The sequence below is a fragment of the Rana temporaria genome, chromosome 3 (genome assembly GCF_905171775.1).
Source record: "Rana temporaria chromosome 3, aRanTem1.1, whole genome shotgun sequence".
Lineage (NCBI taxonomy): Eukaryota > Metazoa > Chordata > Amphibia > Anura > Ranidae > Rana > Rana temporaria.
Genome location: NC_053491.1, coordinates 233,118,066 through 233,135,467, shown reverse-complemented (window position 1 = coordinate 233,135,467; position 17,402 = coordinate 233,118,066). Strand labels below are relative to the sequence as shown.

The 17,402-nt window shown below is 43.5% G+C and overlaps 2 protein-coding genes across 5 annotated transcripts in view; both read left to right on the top strand.

The window, feature by feature from the left end:
• Positions 1–17,402, top strand: part of RGS14 (regulator of G protein signaling 14) — a 186,202-nt gene that overhangs the window by 60,608 nt on the left and 108,192 nt on the right. For 3 of the 4 annotated variants that reach the window (XM_040344454.1, XM_040344453.1, XM_040344456.1), the window contains 2 exons: positions 8,607–8,628; positions 16,834–16,994. In XM_040344454.1, the coding sequence (XP_040200388.1) occupies positions 8,607–8,628; positions 16,834–16,994 (183 nt within the window). Of the gene's footprint in view, positions 1–8,606; positions 8,629–13,814; positions 14,155–16,833; positions 16,995–17,402 lie in introns of those variants that run through there. The other variant, XM_040344455.1, reaches the window with a different exon arrangement.
• Positions 7,082–7,472, top strand: LOC120932219 (small nuclear ribonucleoprotein F-like). The gene has a single exon (XM_040344457.1). It carries the CDS (start codon positions 7,164–7,166, stop codon positions 7,392–7,394), a length of 231 nt encoding a protein of 76 aa, XP_040200391.1. The 5' UTR covers positions 7,082–7,163; the 3' UTR covers positions 7,395–7,472.

The window sequence follows — 17,402 nt, the reverse complement described above, 5'->3', positions numbered from 1 at the left end:
GAACCTAATCAAAATGCCCATGTGAAAGGGGTTTTGATAGTGTGAAATGCCCATGTGAAAGTGTATTTAAATATTGATGTAATTTGTTTTTTTAACCACTCCCCGCCCGGTCAATAGCATATTGATGTCCGGGAAGTGGTTTTGTTATCCTGTCACCCTCCACACTCGGGATTAACGCCATTGGGCCTCTCCTGCATCCACCTCCAGCAACTGTTCCCCTCCCCTGATCCAAACCGGATTCACCTGAGCAAACCTCAAAGGTTTTTAAGGGTTTTTACAAATAAGGACCCCCCCGCATCGGGACCTCCGTTTGCTCCTGGACACGCACAGTTGCACCTTCAATCCGAGGGGTTCTTACCCTGAGCCCATAGACCATTGTCATACCATCAAGGGATTACTCTATCCGTATACCGACGATTGAGAATCTATACACTGTACACTCCTCTGGCCCCTGATGATGGTCTTCTGCTTCTCCATAAGACCAGAAACGCGTTGGGCATCCTCCACCATCCCTTGGAGAGTGTTTTTTAATTACATGTTGTATAATACACTGTTTTTGTGTTGTTAAACCCCCCCCCCTTTTTCTTTTGACACTTGGTGCACTTTCATCCCTGGTGTTGTCTATCTGCATACAATTTTGCAACTGCTGTTGTGTACATTTACCTTGACCATTAAGGTTTATCTGTCAACAAGCATCAACCGTATCTTGTTTGGTCCATTTATTAAACTTTTTTAAATTTTTTTAATTTTGAGTTTGGCCTTAAAAGTCCTGTTTTTGGGGGTATTCTCTTTCTTTCCTTGTTATCCTGACTGGACATCTATTAATGTCCAGCAGGATAACATGGCATCGTGATAAGAGGCTTCTTACCATGTGATCAGCTGTGACCAATCACAGCTCGTCATCGCGAGAACCAGGAAGTACCGGTAAACGGCATTTCTCGGTTCAGGCTGACAGAGAGAGACGATCGGCGGCTCTCCCTGTCAGAGGGGGGGGGGGGTCTGTGCTAATAATCAGCACATTGATTATCAGCACAGCCCCCCAAATGTACCAATCACCTGCAAACCAATGCCCAGCAGTGCCCCAATAATAAAATCTGCAAGTGCCCACCACAGTGCCAATCCATGCCCACCACAGTGCCGATCACTGCCAACCACATTGCCAATCACTGCCCACCACACTGCCAATCACTGCCCAGCAGTAACACCTGTCAGTACCTCATCATCAGTACTGTCAATCAGTGCCACCTGCCTGTGCCCATCAGTGCCGCCTGTCAGTGCCCATCAGTGCCACCTATCAGTGCCCATCAGTGCTGCCTATCAGTGCCCATCAGTGCTGTATATCAGTGCTGCCTATTGGTGCCCATCAGTGCTGCATATCAGTGCCGCCTATCAGTACCCCCTATTTCAGACTGGATGTCAAACTGCTCTGATTCTTTGCACAGTCTGGAGGTGGTGACTGGGTCCATGTCGATGACTTGACTGACTTGACTCATTGGCATGGCCATGAAACTGGAAGAGGGGTCAGAAGGTATCCTGGATGAGCCACCACGTTTAGCGCTAACCCCAGAAGGTGCGGCTGGTATTTTTATTGGGTCCCTTTTGCCTGCACCTGGGATGATTTGCCCCTTTCCTGGAGCCGAGAACACTGACACACCTTGAAGGTTTAAATATGCTTTATTTAATCGCAAAGCCCTAGAAAGGATTGGTTTACTAAACAAAAATTTACAATATAGCAATGTAGGCACCTTGTTAAGTGACACAATTCAAAGGGGGTCACTGTTCGTTCACCACATCCGCCTGGGAAGCAACTGCTGCACAAACGTGTACTAGGCAGGTGCTAGCGAGCGATACTGGCTTGTAATTAAGATTAATGACAATCCAACTCAGTACACAAGTACAAATGACATTTTTCAAAGGCAATAAAGCCTACCTACTACCTACTGCAGATTTGCCCTGCCTAACCACTGGCCAGTGGGACTATGTAGAGAGTCTTCCCACGATGGGGCCCTTGCGTGGGAGTACTCACTAAAGTAAACAAGATGGTGGCTGGAAGCCTCTCACCACTGATGACAGATGAGGGGTTCCTCTGTGGATGGAGAAAGGGTCCTTCCTCTTGAGCCAGTTCTCTGCAGGTTTAGCAGGTAGCTGGAACATGTGGTCACTGGGAGCAACTGGAACACACTGGAATGAAAGCTCTTCCCTCACTGTGTTCAGCATAGCAGCAGCCTACAGCCTGGTACCTGCACACAGTTTTGCATGTAATTCAGGTGCAGCACACTTTTGCTGGCAGAACAGATCCTCTGGCAACAGCATGCGGTCAGCTGGTCATAACAACAGTCCTGTGGCTTCTTGCAGCCCTAAGCCCTGTAGCACAAGCTTCCAGGCTAACACTCTCTGGGCACACACAGCCACAGTTCAGCTCCCAGGCTCTGTAATAGCAATCACTGAAAGTTCTCAATTCTGTTTATGTTTCAATATGTTTATTGATTTCCAACAACGTAAAGCATAATAACGTTAGAATTGGCAACCATGGCCTGCAAGGCCTTGCATACAACAATGAAAGTAAAAATTGGGCATAATCAATGCGATTGAATCAGCTTACCATTGTCAAACAGGAGATCAGCACCCTCCCCACCTCCACCGAGACGCCCCAGCCACCCCACTGGGTTCACGCTGTGGACTGAGGGCTCCCGGTTACGGCAGTCAGACACCAACCCTGCTACCCAACATCTGGACCTTATTTCGGCTAGATCAAAGAGCAATCGAGGGAGTCGCCCCTCCGCATCCTGGCTAAATCTCGTTTTCCATTTAGATAATCTAATGAACCTAGGCTCGGGACCTAGTTGTTACCCAGTAGTCATCTTGCCATGAGATAATTACCCAATGTATGGTTCTTTGGAATACGTGGAACCATTTGTCCGTGCCTATGTGGATTTCCAAATCCGACTCTCAGGATTGAGCGTAGGTAGGTTTGGAGATATTTAGCCAGATTCATGTACGGCGACTTAAAGTTATGCGGGCGTAGCGTATGTAATTTACGTTACACCGCCGCAAGTTAGAGAGGCAAGCGCTGTATTCACAAATCACTTGCGTCCTATGTTACGGCAGCGTAGCGTAAATGTGCCGGCGTAAGCGCGCCTAATTCAAATTGTGAAGAGGTGGGCGTGTTTTATGTAAATAAAGCATGACCCCATGTAAATGACGTTTTGAACAAACGACGCATGCGCCGTCCGTGGACGTATCCCAGTGCGCATACTCCAAATTACGCCGCAAAGACTCATTGGTTTCGACGTGAACGTAAATTACGCCCAGCCCCATTCACGGACGACTTACGCAAACAACGTAAAAATTGAAAAATTCGACGCGGTTCCGACGTCAATACTTAGCATTGGCTGCGCCATCTTTTTGGTGGTTTATCTTTACGCCTGAAAACGCCTTACGTAAACGGCGTATCTTTACTGCGACGGCCATGCGTACGTTCGTGAATAGGCGTATCTCGCTGTTTTACATATTCTAGGTGTAAATCAGCGTATACGCCCCTAGCGGCCAGCGTAAATAGACAGCTAAGATACGACCGCGTAGGAAGACTTACGCCGCTCGTATCTTAGCAACATTTAAGCGTATCTCAGTTTGAGAATACGCTTAAATATACGACGGTGCAGATTCGGAGTTACGACAACGTATCTACTGATACGCCGTCGTATCTCTACCTGAATCTGGCTAGTTGTCTGCTAAGAAGGTGTATATAATAGAGATACCTCCCCTCTGATCCATCATGTTGGCACACCATAATTTGTAGTCAGTAGGTTTAGGGGGTTCAGGCTTGTTTAACCATATAGATTGCAATAAATGGGTGATCTGGGAGAGTCTAAATCTCTCAAAATTTGGCATTTCGAGTTTACTAATACAATATACCCTAATGTTAAAGGGCCCAGTGAGATGAGGAAATGCCCAATTCTGAATACCGGTAGTCTTTTATTTATCCACCATTTGAATGCTAGTATGTTTATACCTTGAGGGAAAGCCGGATTATGGAATAGATGTGCAAGCGGTTTCATGTCAGAAATTAGAGTTTTCTGTTTATAAAGTGAATCACACAGGGCTAGGGAATGCGATAGTGTGGGAGCACAAAATTGTGGGCCTTAGCTTAGGAGGACATCAGAGGAGATAGTCTATTGTGTGTGAGGGTATAGTCTGTCGCTCCATGGAGACCCAATCCGGCTTAGAGCTTTTAGAGTATGCTATGGATATTTGGGTCAATTGAGCGGCCTTGCAGTACCACCATAAGTTGGGCAATCCTATACCCCCCTGTTTTTTTAAGGCGAAAAATCGTTTCTTTATTACATCTGTGACTCTTTTTCCCCCAGACAAATTTAATTGTGTTGTATTGTACTTTCCCGAGTGAATTGTCTTCTGCAGGGGTATGGGAAGAACGCAAAATAGGTATAACAGGCATGGTAGTAATGTCATCTTGACCGCATTAATTCTACCCAGCCAGGATGGACCATACTTCGACCATGCTTTTAATTCCTCTTCTATTTTCCTGAAAATTGGGGGGGGGGGGTAGTTAGCTGAGTATACGTTTTCCATTTTGATTCCCAGATATGGAATGCCGTTTGAGGCCCAGCTAAATGGGAAGTGACGCTTAAGTGGATCTGATAGCTAATGCTAACATCTCGATAGCTATCGCATATATTATTGGGGAGAGGGCATCCCTGTCTGGTTCCTTTTTGTTTATTGACTGTATCCAAATAGTGACCCATGAGGCGGATTTGCGCAGTAGGGTTGGAATAAATTGATTGAACTGTTCCCAGAAATTTGGGGCCAAAGCTCCACCTCTCTAATATTTGAAAAAGAAAGCGCCATGAGATGGAATCGAAGGCCCTCTGGAGATCCATTGATAACAGAAAATTGACTCAGAACAGTTCCTGGGGATATATTGTACTGGCCAGGAACTCCTGTTCTCTAAGTGGTTCTCAGGCTCTCTAAATGGGTCCCAGAGCCCTCTCATCAGATGCCACATGGATCTCCTGCTTTTCTCAGTGGTGTTGGGGCTGAAAAAAGGTCCCACAGCCAATTGGGAACCAGCCTGGCTTAGGCAGCTTATCAGCAGTCCTCCTTCACCAGGGTTGGTAGGGGCAGGTCCTTTTCAGCTGTAGCAACAGGCAGTCAGAATGCAGGACAGGGCTCAGTGCTGGAGCTTGTTTTGCCGCAGTGGCTACATACGGGTGTCACCCCTCTGGCAGGTGTCACCGGGTTTGGCCCGCACCCCCCTAGCGACGCCACTGCTTTGAAGTGTAGCACACCCCCCTAGGGACTGCTGATGAACTTGGATCCCCCACTCCTGCACAGCTAGGCACACCAAATTTTCACAGGCACTTTTGACATTTATTGAGGGTTAGTAACTTGGATGGGGATGGGATGCCCATTTGACTTTAGCAAAACTTCTGCAACAACTGCAGGGACATCTTCCTATATACAATTGCCCTTTACAAGCAGGAGCTCACAGCCCCTTGTGTAGTAAAATTACAGTGACACAGCTTGCACTTTTCTCTGCAGCTAGTGGTCCCAGCACCATCTCCTCAGACAATAATTTCCCCTATTGCAATACCAGGTGCCAGTTGCCAACTTCCCATAATATTGTAAAAAAGACCAGAACCCCATAGGATTTGGGACTTTTAAAAGGCAACTAGTACACCACAATCATATAGTTAGAAGAAGAAGATTTGCTAAAGCAGGCCACAAGAGTCTGTAGCCATTTCAGGCGGTTATACACAGCCAGTGTTTGATTGGCTGAAATTCAGCAGGAATTCAACCTGCACTTAAACTGCCTAATTTGTGACGTGCCCACCAGGTGGAACTCGACTTTGGCAATGCTGCAGAGGCTGCAGATGCAGCAGAGGGCCGAAAACGAGTACCTGTGTGAGCATGGCACAACGACACATCAGCTCTGCTTTTTCCCCCACTGATAAAGGATGCATCCACTGTACTGTCACAATTTGAGAAGGTGACAAGGATGGTGAGCCATGACAATGCATGCATCAGTGACACTATCCATCTTGTGTTCCTGCTGGAGCATACTCTGCATGGCATTATGGACAGGGCACTCAAGGAGGACTTCCTTTCCTCTCAAAGCCCACTTTACGCAGATACTATTCTTGCGACACCACAGAACACACAAGAGGAAAGGGAGGAGGAGGAGAATTCTGGCACTTTTGGAGGCATTAAAGCAGGGGAAGACATATTGCCCTTGCAGAGGGAGCGCAGGATGAAATATCTTAAAGACACCTAAAAGAGGAGTAACACCTTTCCAGACTCTGGTAGGTTACGGCCCCATGGAAAAGATCGCTTTGAGGCTTCTGTTGGTCACAGAAGGAATGGTGAAGCGTTTTTTTTTTTAGTCCTTAGTGCCCAGGGCTGTCAGCTTTTACATCTCATCAGCAGCATCTGCATCATATGGAAGATTATCTAGGGGCAAAATCAGACAGGGAGAGCTTTCCAGTAGACGATCCACTGGGTTACTGGGTCATGAGAATAGACCACTGGCCAGAACTTACCCAGTATGCAATTGAGTTGCTGGGCTGCCCTTCATCCAGAGGTTTTGTGACAGATAAAAGAGTATGTGTGTCCACAGACTCCATTGACTAGCTGACATTTGTCAAAATGAATCAGTCCTAGATTAGCAATAGTTATCAATGATCCTGATGTCATTGATTAAATGTTTTTGGGATCTGTAATCTCTGAAAGACTGTCTAGGCTGCCTAGCTTTGTGGGTGTTGATTTTATCTTGAAGTAATTTTTTGGTATAGGTTTCATGGGCACAATTGACACCCAAGGACCATTTTTTTCACACCTGTTTGACAGGTGCATATAATGTTTTTTTTTTTTTTTTTACGGCAAGGCCAATTCTTTCTTTCATCAAGAGTACTTCTATAGGGTTATAGTGTGAAGGCATAACCAAACACCCAAAGTCTAATTTTTCCACACCTGTTAGACAGGTGCATATACTTTCAATTTTTTACAGAAATGCCAATTCTTGCTTCCATCAAGCGTACCTCTAGCTATTCCCTGCTCTCTCTGGCGATGTGTTCTCAGAGCATTCCGCAGGGAAATTTTTTCTTCCTTTGACTGGTCTGTAAATCAGCGGCAGCTTCAGCGGCAGAATGAATTTGCCACTAAACCCAAATCCATTCCTTAATGGCCTTATCGGTAAGCCAGTAATGGTGAAACTGAAGTGGAGTATGGAATACAAGGAATACCTGGTTTCTGTGAATGGCTACATGAACATGCAGCTCGCCAATACAGAAGAGTATATTGATGGGGCGTTGTCTGGACATGTTGGAGAGGTTCTCATAAGGTGTAATAAAGTATTGTATATACGAGGAGTAGAATAGGAGGAAGAAGGTGGCGAGATGAGAGAATAAAGCAATTTACAAATTCGTTTTGTAAATTTATTTCGAAACTTCTCTTTTGAGGTCTCTAATCTTGTTCTGAGTGCACTAAATTGTGGCCTCATCAAACAGACTGGCTTCCCAACAGACAATCGGTTTTTTAACCATACGAAAAATTTAAAACAGGTTCTATTTTTTTTCACAGATGGGAAAAAAACTGATGGGGCCCACACACGATCGGTTCGTCCCATGAAAACGGTCCATCGGTCCGTTTTCATCAGACGAACCGATCGTGTGTACAGGGCATTACACTTAAAGAATCATTAAAATTACTGCTCCTTTAAAAACTATCTTTAAAAAAAAAAATTGCATTGATACATGTCCCTGATTGCCAATAAGAGTTCTCGAGAGTTCTGGCGCAAACCAAACTAGGGGGTATTCGGCTACATACTAATAATCTTTGCTTTTTACCGTGTATTTATTGAGAGATTTTTGTATTTTTTTATTTTATGTGTTTGTGTGTGAATCACTTGTAAGTATTAGCTAGCTGTCCACATACACTCATATTTTGGCTGCGTACACACTATATTTCTTTATTTTTAATCTTTTAGGAGCTTAAGCCTTGTAAACGAGAGGAAGTGGGGACAACGCCAGTACACAACATTTATGTTTTTTCCTTTGTCACAGCTGGGCACCTTTTAGGTAATCAGAACTGAAGTTGGCAGGGGCATGGCGATAGAAAATTAGATTGTCCATAATTCAGGTAGCATGCAGCCATGTATTTTTCCTTTGGGATTGGTAGAGTGTCCATAGTACCCTCTAGTTTTGCTTTTCACAACAGGAGTAATGTAAAAGTAACACAGTTGGTGATAAAGGGTGGGACCCTGATAAAAAGGTTCTCTTCTTTCACGTGTGTCTGTAGTATGTTCTCAAACAACAATCCTGGTTATCATTGTAGTTAATGAAAGGTATGAATTTGAGTTTGACATGATGCTTTCCCCTCTGCCAAGATAAGTGCCTACACTTCCTGTAAAGCTGTACTGACATTATAGTAACAATGTCTCTTCAAATTTGGATATACCAACATGCATAAAAATTGTCATGACACGTAAAAGTCAACTTCCCATTTTAAATGTGTATTTATGTTCTTTTTGCATGTCAGAGGAAGAACCATGTTTATTTTTTTTGTAATTCTCTCTTATGTTCCTCTTTTAGGTGTTGGCTGTATCTGATGGAGGTGAGTCACTCCCACTTAATGGATTTCATTAAGTATTAGAAAAACAGCTGTGGTTGTCATAATACAATATACAGTGGTATAGCCTCAGAAACATGACTATTTCATCACTAATTAAGTACCGGTATATTGTACCCCAAAAACAAAAATGTAACATGTTCGAGCTATGTGGTTGCTGCTTTTGTTTTAATTTTAAGGTTAACCGCCTCCCTCCTGCTGTATAGACAAATGACGGTGGTGCAGGGCGACTCTTGTTCTGGGACAATGTCATATGATGGCACCCAGTATAGCCTCGATTGCGCACTCGCAATCGCAGCATGGCGACCATGGGCTCCCGTGTCCCTGATCTCGGCAAAGAGCTGCAGCTGTGGCTCTTTGTATGATAACGTACATAGGGAGAATGTTGCTTGCTTTAAAGTTTGGTTCACTAAAAATATTATTATTTGCACAGTAGCACTACACTAATAATATATTGTAGGGTTGGCGCAGTTACCATTTCCCCCGTTTTTTTCACTATTTGAACACCCCCTAGCATTGACGGTGTACACTGTACTGCAGCAGACCCATAATATTTAATAATTAATTAGAGGGATAGAGGTTTGTATTTGCGCCGGTGACACACAATTTTTTTTACACACAGCTGTGGCTCTTTGGGTATCATGGGTATGTGATCAGCTGTGTCAGCTGTGTATGATCACAGCCGATCACATGTAAACAAGGAGATGACGTTTATCGTGTCTCCTCGCCTCACATTGACAGAGTGTGAGGTGAGGAGAGCCGATCAGCGGTATTTCCTAGGGGAGACGTGTAAAGGTAATCAAGACACTGATCATCAGTACCCTGATTACAGTGACACTAGTCTGTGCCCATTAGTGAGGCCAATCTGTGCCCATCAGTGATGCTAATCAGGGATGCTTTTCAGTGCCTGGTCATCAGTGCCAGCCATCAGTACATATCAGTGTCATCAGTGAGACCTATCATTGCCCATAAGTGCCACCTATCTGTGTCACCTATCAGTGCCCATTAGTGCCACCTATCAGTGCCCATCAGTGCTGCCTATCAGTGCCGCCACAGAGCGTGGCTGATGTGCACCACAAGAAGCGCACAGGGGTGGGGTTCAGACAGGACATCTATGAACTATCTTTAATTTGTAAACTACTAATTCCACCACCCCAATGGAAATTATGAGAGTAAGGCCCCGTACACACGTCCGAGGAACTCGACGGGCAAAACTCATCGTTTTGCTCGTCGAGTTCTGTGTGAAGCCGCCGAGGATCTCGGCGAGCCAACTTTCCTCATTGAACAACGAGGAAATAGAGAACATGTTCTCTATTTGGCTCGACGAGGAACTCGTCGGCTTCCTCGGCCGAAAGTGTACACACGACCGGGTTTCTCGGCAGAATTCAGCTCCGATCGAGTTTCTGGCTGAATTCTGCCGAGAAACTCGGTCGTGTGTACGGGGCCTCAGACATGTTCGTAGTCCTGTCCTAGGGTGACAACCATATCTCACTACATAGGTACAATAAGCATAGCCACCTATTCAGGATGTGTGACATTCAGAGGATCACCTGGTGGGAAAAAAAAAGCCAGAATAAAGAAAACGAATGCAGCCATAACATTAAAAGACTGGTAAGCTGCAATATATTACATTTTAGTTTTTTTGGGGGGTCTGGATATGCTTAAACATTATGAATGGTTACCACTGTACAGCAATAACATCTGCAAGAAAGCAGATTGATAATCAGGCTACTACCTAAAAGCTAGGATGTTTATTTTCCCAGTGGCTGGAGAGCCCCCAGACCTTTTTAAGCATAATTAGCCTTTGTTTGTCATATGATACAAGGGAAGTAGCACTACGAAATTACCTTTCTGCCTTATCAGTGTTTCTAAAGGAGTCATGCCAAGCGGAACACATCATTTTAATACCATCTGACAATGATTACCAGTATATCAGGACAAATGATAGAAATATTTTCATTTTATTGATATGCATTGTAGGAAGCTCAAACACAGCACGGGCAAAGAGGTAGATAACCTGAGAAAAGAGCGTTCACTTTCTCCTAACACTATGGACTGGAATTTTATCCATAGATTGTAGTATTTGTAACCATGTGTTTTCTTATGCTTTAACCCGTTGGGGTTGATTTACTAAAACTGGAGAGTGCAAACTTTACTGTGCATAGTAAACAATCGGCTTCTAACTTCAGCTTGTTCAATTAAGCTTTAGCAAAAAAAAAATGGAAGCTGATTGGTTTCTATGCAGAGCTGCATCAGATTTGACTCTCCAGTTTTAGCAAATCAACCCCATTGTATTACTGTTGCAGCAAAGCTAGAGGAAAATTAAAGTAGGGAGTTCTGTAAAAAGTTAATTCTAGAAAAATACACTCTCTACTTACAATACACCGTATGATCCTCATTTAGGCTCCATTCACACCTGGGATTTCTGGAACGCGTAACAAAGAGCATAGGAAAAGCAGTTTTGTCACACGTTTGGTTGCGCGGCAAAACTACTACAAACCAAATGCTCATGTGTGAACCCAGCCAGAAGCCTACCAGGAGTGTGTTAAAGTTTGCCTAAATAACTATACAATAAATAATATACTAAATAATAACCATAAAATATTACATTTTTATGATTTTTTTCATATTTCAATTTTAAGATTTGCCATAAAACACAAATAGGCTTGATGATTCCCCTTCCCCCCACAAAGAACATACAATCCCTTTAGTCTCTTGCCACGCTGCTCAGCAACTAACAGAGAGAAAAAAAAGACCTGCGTAAGCTCTGAGTCACAGAATTTATGACTTTCTCTTCACTCTATAGCACAGGTGTCAAACACAAGGCCCACGGGCCGAATACGGCCCCTCCAGGCCATTTCATGTGGCCCTCGCTGCAGGAGAGCTCCAGCCCTCCTCTGGTCCTCCTCTACAAACGTTCTTTTTGCTTTCAAGAAATGCATCTAGCTTCTTCCCAGCTGCAGCTTAAGGAAAGGGGGGTGCACTGTGATGTAAGGGAGAGTGGGGGACTCAACTTCTGATGGTGGGGTGGCTCTTGACATCTAATATATAGGGAGGGGATGTGCTGGACATCTAATCTTAAAGATACAACCGGCCCTTTTGAGGGCAATCATAATGCTGATGCAGCCCTCGATGAAATTGAGTTTGACACCCCTTCCCTATAGGGTTGATGTACCAAAACTGGAGAGTGAAACAAATGAGCTTCCATGTTTTACTGTCAAAGCTTAATTGAACAAGCTGATGTTAGACAGCTGAACCAGATTTTGCACTCTCCAGTTTTAGTAAATCAACCACTATGTGACAGAGCTGGGCTAACTGCCAAGCACCGCATGCTGTCATGCAGGACTTTTGTTTTTCAGAAAATAGGTGCAGGAATCTAACTATGACCCCCAAAAACCCTCTTGCCCCCACACACACCCTCAAAACCTCACCAAATAGTGGGCACATTTCAACTAACAGTAGGAGGGTCCTAAAGGGGCATTAAAAACCAGGACTGCATTGCGTACAGAGTGCAGAGTTCCGGGGCAGAGGGGGTTACACACAAACTACAGAGTTCAGGGGTGCGCTACGTACATAGTGCAGAGTTTAGAGGTACACTGCATACAGAGTGCAGAGTCCAGGGGTGTGCTGCACACAGAGTGCAGAGTTAAGCCCTCTTCCACAGCTGCTTACCTCTGCATCCCCCATCCACATCTCACTTTCACCCCTCTTCAGCACTGACCTTTGCATGCAACCCCCCTCCTTAAAAGCTTCACCATCTTCCACATGTCTTACTTTTGTTTCTGTATTAAAGCGGGGGTTCACCCTATCGACGGGAAAATTTTTTTTTTTTTTATTTTACCTTAAAATCAGGCATTGTAGCGCGAGCTACAGTATGCCTGTCCCGAATTTTTTACCGCCGTACTCACCTTGTAGTCGTCCATCGAAGATTCCGGGGAATGGGCGTGCCTATGGAGACGGAGGATGATTGACGGCCGGCTCTGGCGCGTCACGCTTCTCCGGAAATAGCCGAAATAGGCTTGGTCTTCACGACGCGTGCGCATAGCCTGTGCGCAGGCGCCGTGAAGAGCCGAGACCTACTCCGGCTGTCTTCGGGGAGAGTGACGTGCCAGGGCCGGCCGTCAATCATCCTCCCTCTCCATCGGCACGTCCATTCCCCGCGGGAGCCGGAATCTACGATGGACGACTACAAGGTGAGTACGGGGTTAAAAAAATCGGGACAGGCATACTGTAGCTCGCGCTACAATGCCTGTCTCGATGGTAAAATGTGTCGGGGGGGGTGAACTACCGCTTTAAGCTGAAGCACTTGGCTGGGTCTAGTACCTTTCCACACACTGTAGGTGGCTCTGCCTCTCTCACTTGCAGGGAAATCATGCATTAGGGGTGTTAGCATACACACTGTGCCCCAGGCACCTGCATCTCCCTTGTACACATCCTGCACTCAGTGGGAGCTGCTCAGGAGATCAGATCTTTTGGAGCCGTTCGGAGACAAGCTGTCACTAGTAAACACAGAAGTCAGACTTCTGTGTTTACAAGTGATAGTGGTGAGGAGGGAGCAGAGGGTCTGAGTCAGTTGTGGTGGAGTTCCACCAAGTTACAGCTGAAAAAAAGCCCTGCTGTCACATTAGTGGAAGGGAAGTAAGTCACATGCTCCCATTTACTCCAAAGTAGCATGTATTTTCTTGATCCTGGTGGCTGAACAGAGCGGGGAAGGAAAGGAAAGATGATTATGTGTGGATGGTGGAGGGAGCATTAAAGTAAAGGGCTATAACTTAATGTATTTTAATGCTGACTGTGTCCTCGTTGTGTAGACAATGGGGAGACATTAGGATATAAAAAATTAGGGGAACTGTATCCCCAAGACTAGAAAACACACAGGCAGCAATTAAAAAGCTGACAGAGGTTCTAACCATTCCCTATTATAAAAATAAAATAGTTTTTGTTTCTTCATTTGCAACCATTCCCCCTCATTCCTGGCCCTGTGAAACATTTTCATTGAAATAGAAAGTGAGGATGATATTCCCAAACAGGTACACAAGCAGCAGTAATACCATGCATTTTAACTTTTGCTCTCATGTTCAAAAAAAAAATGTATGTGTTGTTTGGAGTTGTTACTTTACAGATTATCACTATTAGAAAATAAAGAATACATGTAATGATGACCTCTGGTCCCTTTTATAGCCTAAGGCCAAATTCTTACAGGTAATCTCACAGCAACTTCTCTAAACACAGATACTATTGTATGTAAAAGCACCCTTAAACTGTACTGGAGATCAAAACAATAACAAACAGGTTCTCTTATTAGACAGAAGACGTGACTTGTCAAGTCACATATCTTTAGTGTGAGTTTGCGCTGGTTCCTCTCCTTGATTCTGCTACCAAATGTCTATTATACCAGTGTAGGCTGCTTGGAACATCTATTCCTTGATGGTATCATGTTTCCATCATCATTAATGTGTGTGATGGGTTTCTGGAAGTTTTCTTTATTAAACAGTCAGAACAAATGTAAAGGTGAGTGGACATTCAGTTTTGTGTGATCTATACCAGACTAGTCATCAAGCGTCTCTAAAAAGTGCATGTTTTTTCAGCTTTTATTGCAGATGGATGGGTGAAATACTTACCATGATTCTTCTAGAATGTAATTATTGCTCTGCAAATGTTTTTTTTTCAGACATATTACTATCTTTGTCTCTATTATAAGCACTGTATGACTACGTGTCAGAGGGACAGTGGCAAAATACATTATACTCCCAAACCTATGAGCCGCCATCTTTACTTACCTAGGTGGCGTAAATTGCATATTCAATGTAATTTCTGAACCCGGTGCCTGGATTAGTAATTCATCGATTAAAAATTTAGTTGAGTTCAGTGATGGAATGGCCTCTTATGGCTCCCTTGTTCTGAATAGAGTAGATGATCTTTGACTCTCTTCCTTAGTGCTGAATTACTAAAAACAATTGCCGAATTACACATTTTGAGGCTGATGGAATGTGCCAGTGCAGTATAAGGATGCACATTACAGTCTTCTTAATTATTTGCTGGTTTTAAGACCTTTAATGCCCAAATAGGAGCCAAGAATTGCAATGTTTGTGTAAAGCATTTTGTAGGGAATTTTTACTTGTGAAGGTATAGTAGTCCTTTACCCCACCTTCGCAGTTTCCTGGAAGTCTAGTAGATACAATCTGTTAATGTTTCTGTACAACAGCACAAAAAACAGCCATCTACAATTTAGATTTTGGAGGGTATTGTATATCAGTAGTTACATTTAGTTACTGTTTAGAGCAAGATTTCTCAACTAGGGTTCCGTGAAACCTTACGGATTCCTTCAGAGATTGCTAGGGTTTCCTTCAGCAATAAGCGATTTCTGCCTTTCAGATGAGTAACTACTGACACCAATGCTCTTTTTAGCTATATGTCAGGCCTCGTACACACGACCGAGTTTCTCTGCAAAAACCAGCAAGAAATTTGCTGGGAGATATTTTTTTGGTCGAGGAAACCGGTCGTGTGTCATTTTCTTTGAGGAAACTGACGAGAACCTCGACGAGCCAAAAAGAGAGCAAGTTCTCTATTTTCTCGACGGCAGTCTGATTTGGCTGGTCGAGATTCTCGACGGGCTGGTTTTCAACGAGAAACTCGGACGTCTGTATGCTAAGAAACCCGCGCTTGCTCAGATTAAAGTATGAGACGGGAGTAAAACTAGCATTTGTAATGGAGATAACACATTTTTAAAGCTGTAACAGACTGAAAAGTGCAAATCGTCTCTTACCAAACTTTTATTTAACACGCAAACACATGAAATTAGCAAAAGCAGCGTTTAGCCAGTGGAATCGATCTTCGCCTGCCGTTGTATGTGTTTTATGTCACCGCATTTGAGAACGAGGAGATTTTGGCTTGACTGTGTGCACGCAAAGCAAGCTTGTCGAGTTCCTCGACAAGCCTAACAAGGAACTCGACGAGGAAAACGTTGTGTTTCGCCCGTCGAGTTTCTCGGTCGTGTGTATGAGGCCTAAGGGGGTAATTCTTCCAATAACTACAAATGTCATTTCTATTGCTCTTCGCACAAACGTTCTGTGAGCTGTAAATATAATATTTTTTTGCAGGCTTTCCAGAAGCCAAAAACGTATTATAAGGGTTCCTCCGTGCTAAAAAGATTTAGAAAGGCTGGTTTAGTACTTGGTCTACTTCTAAACTATAGCTAAAATTAAAGTAGACCTAAAATAGTATTATAAAGTTTGACTACCTAACAGAGATTGGTAAGCACATTTTAATGTAGTAAAACACTTAGTAAAAAAAAACCCTGCTAGTATATAATTCTCAATTAGAAGCAGCAGAGCTCTTCCACATGTGACAGTGTCTAGGGACCCTCAACTTTTCCACCCTTTAGGGTGCATAGGATGCATATCCTTTCCACTCCTGCCTCTCATCATTGGATTACTCGTTTGGGTCTAGAAGCAGGAAGAACTGCCCAGTGATTGCTTTAGTCTCTATAAATTTGAAAGCCTTCATGTAGACTTGAAATTAATCAAATGGGTATTTAGCCGAAAATAGCCGTTTCAGAATGCCTATTACAAGTGCTATGCTTTTCAAAACTGACTTGTCTTGCCTGTGTTTGAAGAATAATGGTTAGGGCCGATGGTACCTGTTTGGTTATTAACGTAGCTTTCCACTCTTTACCATTGTTAGGATTATTTGGCAGCTGCCCCAAGGGGGTTTCTCTTACCTTCTTGAAGATCAACAGTATTGTATGTAAGCATAGGTTATATGTCATGACTGTTGTCATTGTTTAACCATGTTTGTGCTATGTGAGTAGGATTGATAGTCAGAGTACACTGGAATTTCTGAGGACTATGCATTGTTTTACAGGAATATTTATTTCATTCAGTGAATCACACCTAGAACATGAATTGATTCACAATAATGCTTGCAGCAAAATGCAGTGGTCTTCCTCAGAATTTCCCTGAATAAGCAGTAATTTGTGTTGTAGATTTAATTGGTCTGTGATTGTGTAATAGAACTCATAGGAGACTCAATCACAGTGTTACAATTTTGTTATACCGTAAATGGCTGTAAGTACTTTCACTAAAACTGAAAAAGTGCCCCATGTAGTTTAGTGGAAACCTTTGAATTATATGCACATGAAACACAGATATAACTGATTTTATCTAATGTATCTTCCTTTTTTGTTTACAGAGTTGAACAATGCTGATTTAGATGGACGAGGCAGTGACCAAAGCCTGAACAGCTTGCCCAGTGTCCGAACGGCTAGATTTGCATCTGAACGATCAGTTGCTAGTTGGGCAGTATCGTTTGAGAGGCTACTTCAAGATCCTGTTGGGATTGAATATTTTACGGTATGAAAACATACACAACAATATTTTATAAAATGGTGCCTTGTTATCTCAGAGCTTACCATCTGTCCCACCATGTAACAATCACAGTGCAGGCCAATTCCATCCCTGCCAGGTCCCCCTCATGGTTCATTGGTGATCGGCTCATGAAAGTGAGTACCAGCCTTCTATGCCTATTTTTTGTATTTGCATGGATGTTAAATTTCATGCAATAGGTTGATCAATGTTAAAAATTTACTATTTTACTAATGTTTAAATATGTTCACTTTATAGACGTATGTATGCTTTAGATGACATTCAGCCTATGAAGAAGGACCTAGGGGTCTGAAACATGTCAGGCATCATCTTCTACAGCTACGTGCAACAGCCCTTCATACCAGAGGGCATTTATATTCATGCCTGTATTTTTGT

Bases quoted from the DNA above. Each gene is read 5' to 3' on its own strand.
- LOC120932219 (XM_040344457.1), top strand. From the start codon at position 7,164: ATGAATTTGCCACTAAACCCAAATCCATTCCTTAATGGCCTTATCGGT.